The following is a 15,014-nucleotide window of genomic DNA, read 5'->3' as shown; positions in this document are numbered from 1 at the left end:
TGCTAACTTCACTGGTTGGTTTTGGGGCTCCTTTTAGTCTTAGGGTGTTTTGTGTTTATGGCATAATTACAAATGTCTGCTATTAAATGCTCCTAATCCAATCAATTATATAATTTTTTACTGTACTACAAACAAGTGTTGAAAGTTTGAGCAGATCTCTGGTGTAAAACATCTGAGTTTTTATTTCAAAGCAGAATGAGAACCACAGTTTTTTAGTAAACTAATTGTATCAGAAACTACAGAGGCCGGAAAAAAACTGTTATATTTGTACATGGAATGTAAAAACATCAATGAAACAAACAACCATAATGGCAAACTTTACAGATTTGAAATATCTAATCTATAAAGAATGCAATCTCTTGAAGGGACAGTGGAACAGAAATGTGAACAGCACTCCACTCACAAATATTGTTTTTTTCCTCGTTAACCAAGACATAACCAAAACCCCTACTGTCATATCGCCTATCTACACCATCAGCAACAAACAACACTTAGAAAAACAATCCCTAAAACAAGAATCCTCATTTGGGGTCCAGCTTTGCCATTTCCTGAAGGTATATTCCAATGCTCTCACTATCAAACAGAACAAAGTAAATGTTTTTCAAAGAGGAGCTGGTGGATGACACAAAATGGTTGGAGATTGCCTTGAGGATGAGCTGGGCAGCTGTTTGCTTTGGGAATCCGTTCCTGTGAGAGAGATTCAAGTTATTAAATGACTGTGTGAGCTGTAGAAAGTGATGGACAGGAACAGCAGTGAACATGGCACACTGTCACAGTACAGCTGAAAAAAAGCTGCAACCAGCCACTGCAATTATATTACTCATTACTGCTGTTAAACACAAATGATTTTCACATTTTTAGAGTCACCAGAATATTGTAAATTTCAAGATTGCGCAGATAATGATACTGATCCGTCTCTGGGGGTGTCCACACGACCAGGTTAACATATGTGTTTGGAGGGATCACTGGGCATTCAGACTGAAAGTCCTGGATCCATCAAGTCCCACTGGACTAGCAGATCCATGAGACACCACACAGCAGTTTATAATAATCTGAAGTTATCGAAGCAGTATCAGTTCTATCTTTTTAAAAAAGTGGGAACACAGTGTTCTACCATAAATGTGAACTCGCATGTATGTGACCTACCAACATAGTACCTTGCTGGATGTCGTCATGTTGCACTGCAGCAAAAGGCCCTGCTGGGTAATTTATACCAATGCACAGGCATTTCAAAGACCAAAAGCATCATTTCAAAGTGTAGTTTCCATCAAACAGATTCTAATTTCATGTCAGCAGTAGATTATTTTTGCTGACTTGCTTGTAAACCTGACTGGGAAAACACATGAGCAGCTCTACTGGTTGACACATAGAGGAGTCAGCTCACCGTCCAGCAGGAAGTGAAGGGAAAGCTACAGACTTGAGCTTCTTCTCCTCTGCTGCTGAGAGACAGTTCTTCACCGTCTTCTCTAGCTGATCTTCACACTTCTCAGAACCCCACTGAGGGATGTTACAGTGGATAATGAAGCGCGCTGCCATTCCACTGGCTTGGCTCACTGCCACTGCGGGGCCAAAGACACAGACACAAGCTTGACACTGTAACCCTTAGATGCAAACCATACAGATATTACATTCTGTTTCATTTGTTTGTGTTATTACTGAGGAAGACATAGTAAAGACTTGACATGTCTGAATGCAGTGTTCACTTCCCTTTTCATCTTGATCTCATCACTGCCTTACAATACACTTACCCTTGCTAATGGATTAAGTCTGGGAGGCCTTCCCGCCCCCTGATAAGTCAACCCTTGATATTTCCTGTCACACTGTCTGTGAATGCACATACCCTCTCCTTATTTTCTTCTGTTCACAACTGTATTAGATAGAGTCTAACCACCGCCCTGCCTCCGACAGGCTCAGAGAGAGAGAGATCTAGTCTGGATTGAGAGTTGCAAAAATGAATCTCAGACAAATCTTAATCAGAAAGTGAGGTGGTGAGATAAAAATATGCATGATAACTTTTATGTTGAAACAATGAGACAATCTATTTTCTTAGCTTATCAATGCTACAGTCTTTAATAATTTAGCCCGGGGCCCGTTTAATACTGATATCCCTACTGATACCTACAAGTATAGCCTTAAACAGTCGCTGATCTGGTTCTGCTTTTTCCTTCTTTCTTTACACAGGAAAACACTGGTCTGAATTAAGAATGTAATACATTCATTAATATCTACTAGGAGTTTAAATAGTATCAAATCAACTGAAATTTAAAAAAAACTACATATCATAATAAATAAGATTGTATGTAGAATTCATATTGTGTTCACTGAATTTGTGTGATGTTCATCATGGCTGCCACTTTACAGAGGTCAATTTACAGTTGTACAGTTTTTTCTTTTTTTTTTGGTCCTCTAATACTACTGACACCACCACATTCATTCTGTTTTTGTTTGCTGATTTCTGACAGCAGAGGCCTGTACTATGAAGCAAGTTCAACATATCCAGGATATCGCTTCTATCTAGCTTTAGTGAACCTAACATTAGCAATCTAGAAAGGTGGTTATCAGCTGGTTCAGTTTACCTGTCTGGAGGTGGAGTTGTTCATCATAAACAACACTGTGATATGATATGAGAGGAAACACTGACACCTGCAGGTAATTTCAGTTATAGTGACATCCAAAAGTGATATTCAACAAGGTGAAATGTAAACAAACTAGAATAGGAAAAAAAAAGTCAGGCGAGCATATACTGTAAATGATAGTGAATTGATGTCTGATGAGTCAATCTGACTGAAATGTTAATTTATAATGATGGAAATATTGAAATGTGTGTGGATCATTGTGGGTTTCGTTTTTAGTCTCCTCATGTTATTCTGAGCTGCAGTGATGAAGAATAAAAGCATCATCACTGTCAGGAATCCTGTCAGATTAAATAATCTGTGTTCAATTCAAATGAAGCTATATATAGTTATTATGTAATAACTTAGTGTGATAAACTCTTTGAGTGTGGCTCTGTTTTAAAACCAGAATGGACACATGGAAAGACTCAAACAGCAAAACCATCCACTGATCTATACAAACATGTAATGATCTTTATTATTGATCACTTTATTGTAAACTCTTTTGTCCCTGTCAGGATCCTATAGGAATGATGAATCCGTTTTTCCAGTGATTTGATTGGTCAGTAGTTTGGCTGTTGACAGGTTTTGATCTGATCCTCTGAGGTTCACCTGTTTCAGAGCAGGTGAGGAGTTCAGTGAGCTAGTTCAGGTAACCCAACTCAAGTCTGCCTGAAAATCCCTGTAGCTGCACATGCAGTGGCTTCAGAAAGTATTCAGACCACTTCACTTTTGCACACTTTATTGTGTTGTAGCTTTGACTGTAAACTTAGAAAACTGCCGTTTTGCTCGTCAATCTAAACCCATGATGACAAAAAGAAATCATGTTTTAAGAATTTTTTTTAAATCAAAAAGTGAAATCTCATTTACAAAAGTATTCAAACTCTTAATTCAGTTCTTTGTAGAACCCCCTTTGAGTCTTCTTGGGTAGTCTTTACAAGCTTTGTGCACCTGGATCTGGGCAGCTCATCCTATTCTTCCTGGCAGATGCTCTTGTGCTCCATCGGATTGTATGGGAAGCGTCTGTGAACCGCCATCTTCAGGTCTCTCCACAGATGTTCTATGAGGTTTAAGTCTGGGTTTTTGGCTGGACTTGTCACAAAGCCACTCCAGCGTTGTCTTGTCTGGATGCTTCAGGTCACTGTCATGTTTGAAGGTGAACTGTTGCCCTAGTTCCAGGTTGTATATACTCCAACTACAATCCTTCCCTCAGCTCTGACCATTCTCCCTGTCCCTGCATGATGCTGCGTGACAACCCCAGGCTTCACTGCAGAGCTGGTTTTAGCCAGGTGATGAGCAGTACCTGATGTTGGAGGTCTGCCTAAAGAGTTCAGTTTTTGTCTCATCAGACCAAAACATTTTTTCTTCATACTCCCCACACTCTTTTAAATGCCATTTATGCCACTGGACTGTTACTCGAGGTGGTCTCTGTCTCTCCACTTACCACAAAGACCTGATTGATGGAGTGCTGCTGGCTGCTGAGATAATCATCCTTCTGGCAGGTTCTTCCATATCTGCAGAGGTCTTACAGCCGTTCTTACCTGGTTGCTCAGTTTGGCCAGAGAGCTACGTAACTCTAGGAAGAGTCCTGGTGTTTTAAACTTTTTCTTATTCACAATTATTGAGCCCAGTCCCTTGGACTTCATGGCTTGGTTTTGCCTTCTTTGTAATCTTCTTTGGCCCCTAGTGGTCTGTGAGGTCCCACTGATAACTGTGAAAGACTACAAAAGAAAGGATGGCCATTTAATAAATAAATAAATGGTTGGGCCTGCCATGAGGCCTGAGCAGTATTACCTTGTACAGCTAGAAGACTATTACAAACTATTCTCCAAGGCAAGACTGAAATGAGGACAGTGGAGGCCCGGGAGGCAGTAGGCCAGGCGGAATCGTGACTTTGATTGGGTGTTCTGACACAGTGTTCTGATTGGATCAGTGGAAGTTGGACACTCCATGAACGTGATTGAGCGAGAATGCCAGTGGGTCGGCTGCTCATAACAGCACAAGATTGGCAGCCGAAAGCCGACCTAGGGAAACAGCTGAAGTTTCCAGAAACCACTGCAGTGACCTCACTAAGGCCAGACATAGTCCTGATGTCAGAGACATCAAGGCAAGAGGTCCTGCTGCAGCTGACTATTCCCTGGGAAGACCGGATAGAGGAGGCCCATGAGGGGAAAGGGTCAAGTAGGAGGACCTGGTTAGTGAGTGGCAGAAGCAGGGATGGCAGGTACAATGTGTGGGCTGCAGAAGCTTTGCTGGCCTGTAATGTAATAACTGTCCCAACTCGCAGTGTCAACTGTGGGACCTTATATACACAGGTGTGTGTGCCTTTCCAAACTGTGTCCAATGAATTAAATTTGCCACACTAATCTTGAGAAAAATTAAAGCAAAAAGGATGTATTAAATGAGAGAATTCAGTTTTTGATTTTTAATAAATTTGCAAAAAGAAAACTTGTTTTCACCGTGTTATTATAAGTTATTGAGGGTAGACTATTGGCAATTTTATCCATTTAAAATTTAATCTAAAACACAATAAAGTGTGCAAAAAGTGAAAGGGTCTGAGTATTTTCTGAGGGCACTATAGCTCTTCATTAAGAAACAGACATCATACAGCACAGCTGATACAGTTTTCCATGTATGAAGGTTCTGTCCCAGGACAGTCTGTACCTGATGCTACCTCCAAAGGCCCCTGTGCTTTCCGCAGCTCCTTAACTCCCTCCAGGAACTCTCGGCCTCCAGCTTTCTCCAGAGCATTGCCTAAACATAGAGGACAGCAGCAGCTGAGCACAAGACTGGACGGGCATAGGGAATTGTGAAAACTCGTTCATAAGAAGTAAAATACACATGAACGTGTCCTCCTCACCCACTCCGTCTTTCAGGTCCATCTCTGCATTTGTTGGGTTAATTATCCCTTCCACCTTGATTGTTCCAATTTTGCTGATTTCACTCTCTGTTAGGGAAAGCTGTGGATTCACAGTCATCAGCACAGTGTGAGAAAACAGCTGCTGTTTTCTTATTCTGTGTACATGATAAATGTTGTAGATAACACTGATGTATGGGTTGGCATTACCAAATATCATTATATATTTACACTGCTATATGGAAGACCTAAAGGTAAACTAGTTCTAATGAGTTATTACTTGTCACAAAACATTAGTGCTGGCCTTCAGTGAGTCTAATCCATGTATGTTACCTTTTGTCCAAGGAACAGGCTCTTTGCTGACAGGATGGTGAATCCATCTCCTGGACCGTCTTCAACTGTGGAGTTTGGTACAGACTCTTTGTCGTTGTCTACGCTCTTTGCCATATGAAGAAAAAAAAAGATGATTTGAGCCACACATTGTAACATGATTTACAGCTTAAACACATGAATAATACTACTGGCTATCAAACCTCAGTACTTGGGGGCCAACTGAAATATGTCTGTAACACTGAGTTCAAGAAGCGTCTAGATTCCAAAGGTGACATCCAATACTTATATTTTGAATATCTTATATTTACTATAAAAAGGGTTGAATATATTCAACATGAAAGTTCATTCTTGACCCTGGACACATGCAATTTGACAAAATAATCTTTCAGACGCTTTCCTCAGGACTTTGTTAAAGTAGCTTTGTCAGTGATTACAGCTTCCAGTCTTCTTGGGTCTGATGCTACAACCTTTGCACCTGGGTTTGGGGATTTTCTGCCGTTATTCTCTGCAGATCCTCTCAGGCTCTGTCTGGTTGGATGGGGACATCAGTGGACAGACATCAGGTCTCTGCAGATATGTTCTGGCTGAGACACTCAAGGACATTCCCATAAGGTGAACCTTCAGCCCTGTCTGAGGTCCTGAGCTCTGGAGCAGGTTTTTATTAAGTATATCTATGTACTCTGCTCAGCTTCCCCTCAACCCTGACCATCCCTGTCTCTGCCTCTGAAAAACACCCCCCACCATGCTTCACCGTTGCTCGTTGCCTGGTCTTCCAGACATGATGCTCAGAATTGAGACCAAACATTTGAATATCGGTTTCATCAGACCAGAGAATCTTGTTTTGCAAGTGTTTTTGTCTTGTGTCTTTTACTAAGAAGAGGCTAGGATTAGTCTGGACACTCTGACATGAAGCTCAGATCAGTGAACAGTTGCAGTGATGGTTGTCCTTCTGGAAGTTTTTCTGGAGCCCAGAGTGACCATCAGGTTCTTGGTCTCCTCTCTTCTCCCTGATGTCTAAGTTAGTCCAGGTCCAGGTCTAGAAGAATCCTGGTTGTTCCAGACTTCTTCATGTCAGAATGATGGAGACCACTTTTGTTCTCAGGAACCTTCAATGCAGCAGAAATGTTTTTGAGCCTCAACACAACCCTGTCTCTGAGCTCTGCAGCTGTTCCTTCCTCTCCCCTCGTCATGGTTTCGGCTCTGATCATCGTCAGCTGTGAGACCTGATATAGACAGGTGTGTGTCTTCAGCTGACTACCACAGGTGGACTCCAGTCAAGGTGTAGAGATGATCAAGAGAAATGGAGGAACATGAGCTAAAAGCATCTGAATACTTAAGACAATGTGATATTTCACTTTTACTTGAATACATTTGGGATTGAGTGTAGACTGATGAGGGATTTTTATTTTAGCATGAGGCTGCAACATAACAACATGTGAAAATAATCTCCGTCTGTTGTGTTAAGTTGACTGACCTTTGGCTTTCGGCCTCGTTTGCCTTTAACCTTCTTGAAGGATTTGACAGGTTTCTTGTTCTTTGAGCGCTCTTCCTGCTTTTCAGGTATGGACGACTGGCTGTCCACTTTCACCCGGCTTCCCCTCTTCTTTGAGAGCAGCTCTGGGTGGATCCGAGGCAGAACACCTCCATTTGATATGGTCACCCCCCGCAGAAGCTGATGGAGAAAATTTCAGAATAATTCAATATTATAACTATTACCTAATACTCAAACATCATTTGTTATGGACACACCATTACATTCATTAGAAAGTTAAGTCACTTCCTGTTTGGGGACACTGTCTTATCAGTTACCAAACAAACTATTTCAAGCCACCCTTATCCATATGTTTATATTAACAATGGATCAAATTACTGTGTACAATGTGAAAGGTGTTGCTTGGAGTTCTACAGTTCCCCTCTGCTCTACCTGTTTCTGCTCACTGTTTGGTTTTACAGTCCACAAACTCCTCTGTCAGAAGCAGCAGCAGCTGTTTTCAGTGAAAAAGCTCAGAAGTTAAAGCTGCATAAATGTATTTTTGGACACATGGGGGTAGAGTACGTATAGTATTATCATCCTATAAAGTTAATATGGGGAATGTGTCAGTAACAGTTTCCTATTTACACATCCAGCAGACACAGAGCAATATTAGCATTCATTTTCAGTGTTGAATGTAAATTCAATTTTCACTTTTCGTCTCCATCAACAATATCTGGCTGTTTAGCTGCTAAATGCTCCACTATATTCACCAGCTAGTCTCTTACTGTGTCTGTCTGCTGGACCTGTAGTGTACAGTGGGTTTATCACTGAACCTTTTCATTGAAAACAGCTGCTGCTGCTATGGAGAGTGGAGTTTGTGGACTGAAACCAGCAAAGAGGAAGCCTCTCTTCAGTAAAAGAGACATGAAAGCTGCTTGGAGTTTGTAGAAAAGCACTTATAAGATTCAAACTGTGAAAAACCAGATTCTCTGGTGTGATAAAATCAAGACTGAACTGTTTGGCCTCAGTTCTAAGAGTCATGTCTGGAGGAAACCAGGCACCATCACCTGCCCAACACCATCCCAACGGTGAAGCATGGTGGAGGTAGCATCACGCGGTGATGCTGTGGGGGTGTTTTTCAGCAGCAGGGACAGAGAGACTGGTCAGGGTTGAGGGAAAGCTGAACAGAGCAAAGTATAGAGATATACTTGGTTCAGAGAATCTTGGTCCAGAGCTCAGGACCTCAGACTGGGCTGAAGGTTCACCTTCCAACAGGACAATGACCTGAAACTCACAGCCAAGACAACACAGAGGTGCGGTTTATGTCCTTGAGTGGACCAGTCAGAGTCCTGACTTGAACCTAATTGAACCTAATCCAACATCTAGAAGGACCTTAACATGTCTGTGAGCCTGAGAGGATCTGCAGAAAAGAATGGCTGAAAATCCAAAAACCCAGGTGTATAAAAGTTGCAGCATCAGTCCCAAGAACTGGAGGCTGTAATCACTGACAAAGCTGCTTTAGGCTTTATGATGAAATATTTTTCTGTCCCGTGTTCAGTTTTTCTGTCCCACGTTCAGTTGTAAACTGTTTATCTTTCAGAGGAGTTGGTGTGAGCTTTGTGCATAAAAAGTAAGAAACAGGTGTTGGGTTAAGGCTGCACTCTGCACCGACTTTAGGACCCTACAACATGAAACAGAAACATTAATGAGAAAGGTTCTGTCTTCTGGTATTGCAACATTAGATTGTGGACGTTTGTATCAAGGTTTTGGACTATGTCAGGGTTGTCACACCCCTAACTGCAGGTCCAGTGGAAGAGGGCCTAATCCTTGTCTAAATATGAAGGGCTCATTCCAACTAACTTAATGAAGATACAATATTTTTTTCATACATTGAGGAAAACATAATTATGAATATTATACTTGATCCATACACACTGGTCCTTTAAGCTTCATTACATACGAGTGGTGAAAACATATTTTGAACTGTCTTTGACTTCAAGAAGCTATTGTTGACTGTAAAAATGACAATGAACTGTTTGACACTGATCTGTTCTTGGTAATGGCATCAGTTTACATTATGTTAGTAAACAGGGATGGGATGATCAACTCTTATGCAAAAACACACTGTGATTAAGTCTGAGGTGTGGGGTCTGCATGTAGAGCACTGTGTTTACCTGGTTGAGCTCCTCGTCATTGGCCACAGCCAGTTTGATATGCCTGGGAGTTATTCTGCCTTTCTTGTTGTCCCGTGCTGCGTTTCCTGCCAACTCCAAGATCTCAGCTTAGAGGAAAAAAAACACTGTGTGGAAACCCATCAAACATGCAATGTGTGTTCTGCTATAATACAACAGTCAATAAGATTAGACCAAACTCTCCTGTGAGGAAACTGGATTGCTGTAGCAGTGAAAGGTACATACACAAAGCAATTTGACAGACATGTTTAGTTTTTGTGATCCTCTTTGTGTTATTGGCTTTATGGACCACAAAACTTCCTAAAAATCAGATCTGTGCTATCATGAACATTGTGTTATAATTGGTATAATTTATGATTATAATGTTGTGTAGATGTTCTAAGGTATTAGAAGGTATTAGAAATGAGTTGGTAAGGTTGTTAGATAATGTACAGTCTGTATTAACACAAAAATATAAAAATGTTACTAGTGAGGGATATTAAACTTAATGCAATCAGGGATGAATACACCAGATAATATTCATCATAAACACATTAATTAAAATGTTTAAAAAATGTGTACACACACACACCAGTGCAGTGAGCATGTGTAGATATGCTTACCGCGAGAATTATATCCATACAGAAATATTCTGTTACAGTCATTGAAGCTGATGTATATTAAGCTTGAATTATGTGATGCCACCCTACTATTAGATGAAATTGGGTTCATATTCCATAACATTAAAACTAGGGTGGAAAGTAAACATTTAAAGACTCAAAGTAGGATTCAAACATTTGATAACAAGATTTAAATGTCTGAAATAATTGCTTCACTCTTCAATGTTACAATTCTTTGTCTTTCAAGTAATGAAACTTGTTTTGCAGACATTCAACACTCTGCTTTCAGACATTGAATTCACCCTTATCACATATTCAACACTCCCTTTTCAGAGACTGGGCTCTTGTGTTTCAGTTTTGCATTCTGGGATTATAACAGAGGAATAGATCTGAAACTGCAAAAAACAGGTAGCACCAAAAGACCAGACCAGTGGGGGCTAATGGACGCTCAACTAATCTCATGGCTTCTAAGACCATAAGCCAGTAATGTAACAATGCTCTGTTTAAACCACTGGTCACAATGAACATCAATCAAAACAACATGGGTAGGAAGTGTATATCTGGAATGAGACATGTTGCTGACATGGATGTATCATGGCAAACTACTCTAAAATGCCACTTACAATTGTATAATATAAAGAATAACAACTTATCTTGATTACAATTTCAGTGATGTCTCTTTTACAATTGTGGTCTCTGGGGAAAGTGTTTTTGGGCCACAGGGAATTTTTTCATTTCAATGCTGCACATGGCCACTAGGACAAATTAGCAGCAAGGCTGAGTGGCTGCAAATATCCAGCTCTCTGAACAATGGCTACAGGAGACCTTGGATTCCAAGGGTCAGTAGTATGTACGGCATGTCACAGTCTGTATCAGCATAACGCTGCAGGCTCTCAGTTGAGCTCTGATGTCCTAGTGAAAGATCTTTACATAAGTTCAGGAGCCAAAACAAAAATAGTAGGAGATATCATTTTTTATATAATTTAAATGAAATCAAAATTGAGCATCGATGTGGCTCTGTCATGAAACAAAAGTTGTGTTAATCAAATCAACAAAATGAAATAAGAACAGAGCTACGGAATTCTCATGTCAGATTTGACAATTGCTTACAGCAGGTAGTTGGATCGGAGTAGTTCACCACCTACAGGGTATTAGACATTTATTTTCTTGTAACACTTTCTTGGAAACTCTATCAAGAGTTGAGAAGTCAAACTCTGAAATGAGTGTATTGAATGTCCGGAAAGCAAATTTCAAAACTTTGAAGATAGGGAATTGTAACAATGAGGAGTGAAGAGACTAAAACTGCGATATATACAATAAATTTATATTGCGATTATTTTGGCAAACGTTGAGATTTCAGTTGGAATGGTCGTATTTTCATTTAACTTTCAATTAAAATCTTTTTTAAATGATGATGATGATGTGTGGTGCTAACAATCCACTACACATTTTACCTCTATCAAAAAAGTCCATCTCCTGTTACTTGGATTTTGCACTTGGCCATATTGCTATTTTGATTATATTACGATTAATTGCGCAGCCCTACTTTTGAGTTTTAAAACCATAGTTTACACTTTCAACTATTCAAATCCTAGTTTTATTGTTAAGGAATATGAACCCAATTTCATCTCATACCCTACCTGCCAGGTACTCGATGACAGCTGCCATGTAGACAGGCGCCCCCATGCCAATGCGGTATTTGTGCGTGCCAGTGCGCAGGTACCTCATCATCCTCCCCACAGGGAAGATGACACCTGCCCTGGCTGAACGGGACAGCTTTGTGGCCTTCTTCTTTCCTCCTCTGGCTGACATCCTGCTCTGGACACAGGGAGTACAACCAAAGCAAGTAAATAACAGAACTAACTGCACACAACTACATACACATCAGTCCATGCAGAGAGTTCTAGTTTGGTTTTTATTTTTCCAGCATATGACATATCTGTCTCTGAGAATTTACAATGGCCATAACATAGTCCCTATTAACCTGGATAATCCCCACAATACAATGGAGACAGTTTTCATTGGGACTATTTCTCTGAAAGAAAGTAGTTCCACTAAATCTGGAAGAATAACATGAAAATTAACTGCTTACTTTTTGTAATTTAGGAGAACTGAAGCTTTATATGTTATGTATCTGATATCTTCGTATAACCGCCAAACAAATGAGTGGTCAACACTGCTGGTGTTGCGAGTCCTCGAGTTTGCCAATTAGAAATATTAAGGAAATTAAGATTAAGGAAACTAGGTTTCTCTCACAGAGTCATTTGTAAATTTCATTCATTTTTTTTCACAGTAGTTTTTCAACTTTTTTGTACCAACTACTAAATAGATCATTTCTAAATATTCAGTCTAACAAATGTTTAACTCCAAAACAGGTAATTGAATGATAAAGTAAAGAGAAACCTGTGGCATATCATGTAAAACCTCAGTGACCCACTGAATGAACAGTGACAATGACCTCAGCTGAGCTTGACAGAATACAATATCTGCTAAGCAGTGTTTGAAAATGTTTGTATACCAACTGAATAGTGTTGTATTATGAGAAGAAAAAACATACATCACGTCCGTACCTAATCTAATGAAGGCAAATATTTTCTTTTTTCATTCTTAAAAACCAAACGCTGATGTGTCAAAGGAAAGGTTTCCCCTCAGGTTTTATGTAAACAAGTTCCAGCAGTATACAGTGTGATAAGATGCGGCCTTCACTCACTTCTCATTTCCATGTATGCACTAATTAACGCAGGAGCTCACTGCTGGCGTTACAGTGGAGGAAGACGATGCGTGCGTGTGTTGTTCGGCACATGAGCCCAATGGACAGAGGCTGGAATGTGTGCAGGGCCGTGTAGGCTAACGTTACTGTACCGAACCTACGATTACAGTGAAGCGAGCAACACCTCCTCGACGTAGCTACGCAGACATTAGAGCGGACTTTTATGTTATTTAAATTGAAGGCCTAAACGGCCACTCTAGCGTACACAGAGACGTGGATTCATTTATAAGCACTACTTTATCAGAGAAAGACGTAAAGCTGTTTGTGAATGTTAGCTACATCAGGTCGGCTGCGTTTAGCTCAACAGAATTATTCAGTACACACTTCTGTGAGTTATCCTACAATAGAGACATTAACCACAACAACCCATTTTTAAACAAGCCCCGCCCGCCCCTTCTTCTTTCATGTAGCCTACAGCCCTCTGCATGTGTGTAATCACATCAGACGTGGAAAGTAAAGGGTGCCCGTCACTCCGGATATGCGCCCAGGCATGAAAAATGAAAAACCCTCCCAAGTTTCTACCTGTTTTCACCTCCTTTGACGTGAATCAACGCGAGCTCGAGATGCTCCTGCACGGAAGAAAGATGAATCCCGCCTGTGAAAGGCGGCGCGGTTTGTTTTGGTTCTGTTTATTTGCTGTCCTTGTGCGTAATCTTGCTTCCCAACAGAGCAAGCAGGAACAACGTAGTCTGGACGGAGGCTGGCTCTGTGCTACTGATGCTGCAAAGGGGAAAAATTCAATCGAGGGAAAATTCAGTGAAAACGCCCCCTTAACATGGCTTCAAGAGGGAACATGTTGGCTGAAAGGAACACGATGTGCTCACAGATAAAGATAGTATGATGTTTGAGGACAAAGCAAATACACATAAGCTAAAATAATAAATAATGTTTTGTAGGTCTAATCCAAAATGGCAGCCTAAAATGACCTCACTTAAAGGCCTTAGAGTATGTATATTCACTTAAGATTTTCAAGCCTTCCAGGCAGTTTCTTAGTGATTTACTGTAGACTGTGTATAAGATGTGAATGAAACTGGCATGATTCCAGGTAACAGGTAGTAAAATAGTAAACTAACATCTCTCCTCCTGGGACATGCAGACTGTGGGAAGTGAATCAGACAGATGATCCTGTTGGATGCAGCAGACAAGAAATCACAAGGGACTGAGAGAGTCTCAGCATCCAATCAGATCACTTGATCCATCTTTGATATGTCAGAGACAATAGATCCATGAAAGGGGACAACAGACATATCAACTTATTGAGGACATGGCTCTACATTATATTGACTATCACATCTTCTTTCCATAATTGAAGACCATGTTACAGACCTGTGCTTTGTATTTTACCTTTTGTTTTTTTGTTTTTTATTGGTGAAATAGCGTGACAGGCTATAAAAAACGAAAACATATTAGATGACATAGAAGACAAAGGCTAACAGATAAGATAAATAAACATAAAGACAATAACATGAAGCAGTCACAATGATGTATGTGATGATGTATGATAAGAGTCAGATAGTGAGATTATATTAGATCAAGGGTAAGTAGGGTAGTATTATTATCGTTATCATTATTGTTATTATTGTTATTATTATTACATTAATTTCAGGATGCAATACAAATCCTTGCAGCAGTTAAAAGTTCCTTGAGATTGGATCTACCACAATGAATATAATATCTGCTTCTGTTATCAACTGCATTATTCCAGTGTAATAATGTGATGACTTGTCATATCAATCTATACTGCTGCATTAGATAGATAGATAGATAGATAGATAGATAGATAGATAGATAGATAGATAGATAGATAGATAGATAGATAGATAATATTAACAGTTAATAATAAATAAACAATAATAATTAAATTAGTCCACTTCCTTTGGTGAGTTGTTGCATAGTTTGATACCGGTGGGAATAAAGGATCTTCTGAACCTCTCTGTTCTGCAGCGCAGTGAGATTAGTCGTTTGCTGCAGATGTAACTGCTTCTCTGTCCTGTCACAATGTTGTGGAGAGGGTGGTTGGTATTGTCCAAGATGGCCTCCATCTTACATTGCATGCATCTCTCCACAACAGTCCTGAGTGAGTCCAGACTCCTGCCAAGCACAGACCCAGCCTTTTTTACCAGCTTGTCCAGTCTCTTTGTGTTTATGTCGGACATGCTGCTGCCCCAGCACATTGT

At 40.2% G+C, this 15,014-nt stretch overlaps 1 protein-coding gene across 3 annotated transcripts; it reads right to left on the bottom strand.

Annotated features, from left to right (window-relative positions):
• Positions 1-157: 157 nt before the first annotated feature.
• On the bottom strand, positions 158-13,593 carry LOC130181385 (core histone macro-H2A.2). Of its 3 annotated transcripts, none has more exons than XM_056395565.1 (9): positions 13,360-13,576; positions 11,708-11,880; positions 9,451-9,557; positions 7,277-7,474; positions 5,803-5,907; positions 5,473-5,572; positions 5,277-5,366; positions 1,385-1,559; positions 158-687 (listed from the first exon to the last, which is right to left on the bottom strand). In XM_056395565.1, exons 2-9 carry the CDS (start codon positions 11,877-11,879, stop codon positions 522-524), a joined length of 1,113 nt encoding a protein of 370 aa, XP_056251540.1. In that variant the 5' UTR covers position 11,880; positions 13,360-13,576; the 3' UTR covers positions 158-521. The 3 variants fall into 3 exon arrangements, with proteins under 3 accessions (XP_056251540.1, XP_056251539.1, XP_056251541.1); XM_056395564.1 differs by having other exon boundaries at positions 11,708-11,885; positions 13,360-13,575; XM_056395566.1 differs by lacking the exons at positions 158-687; positions 1,385-1,559 and adding an exon at positions 3,065-4,333 and having other exon boundaries at positions 11,708-11,885; positions 13,360-13,593.
• Between the last annotated feature and the right edge of the window lie 1,421 nt (positions 13,594-15,014).

This window comes from Seriola aureovittata, chromosome 14 (genome assembly GCF_021018895.1).
Source record: "Seriola aureovittata isolate HTS-2021-v1 ecotype China chromosome 14, ASM2101889v1, whole genome shotgun sequence".
In the NCBI taxonomy this organism is placed as follows: domain Eukaryota; kingdom Metazoa; phylum Chordata; class Actinopteri; order Carangiformes; family Carangidae; genus Seriola; species Seriola aureovittata.
The sequence above is the reverse complement of the archived record's forward strand: the minus strand, read 5'-3'. Positions and strand labels throughout refer to the sequence as shown.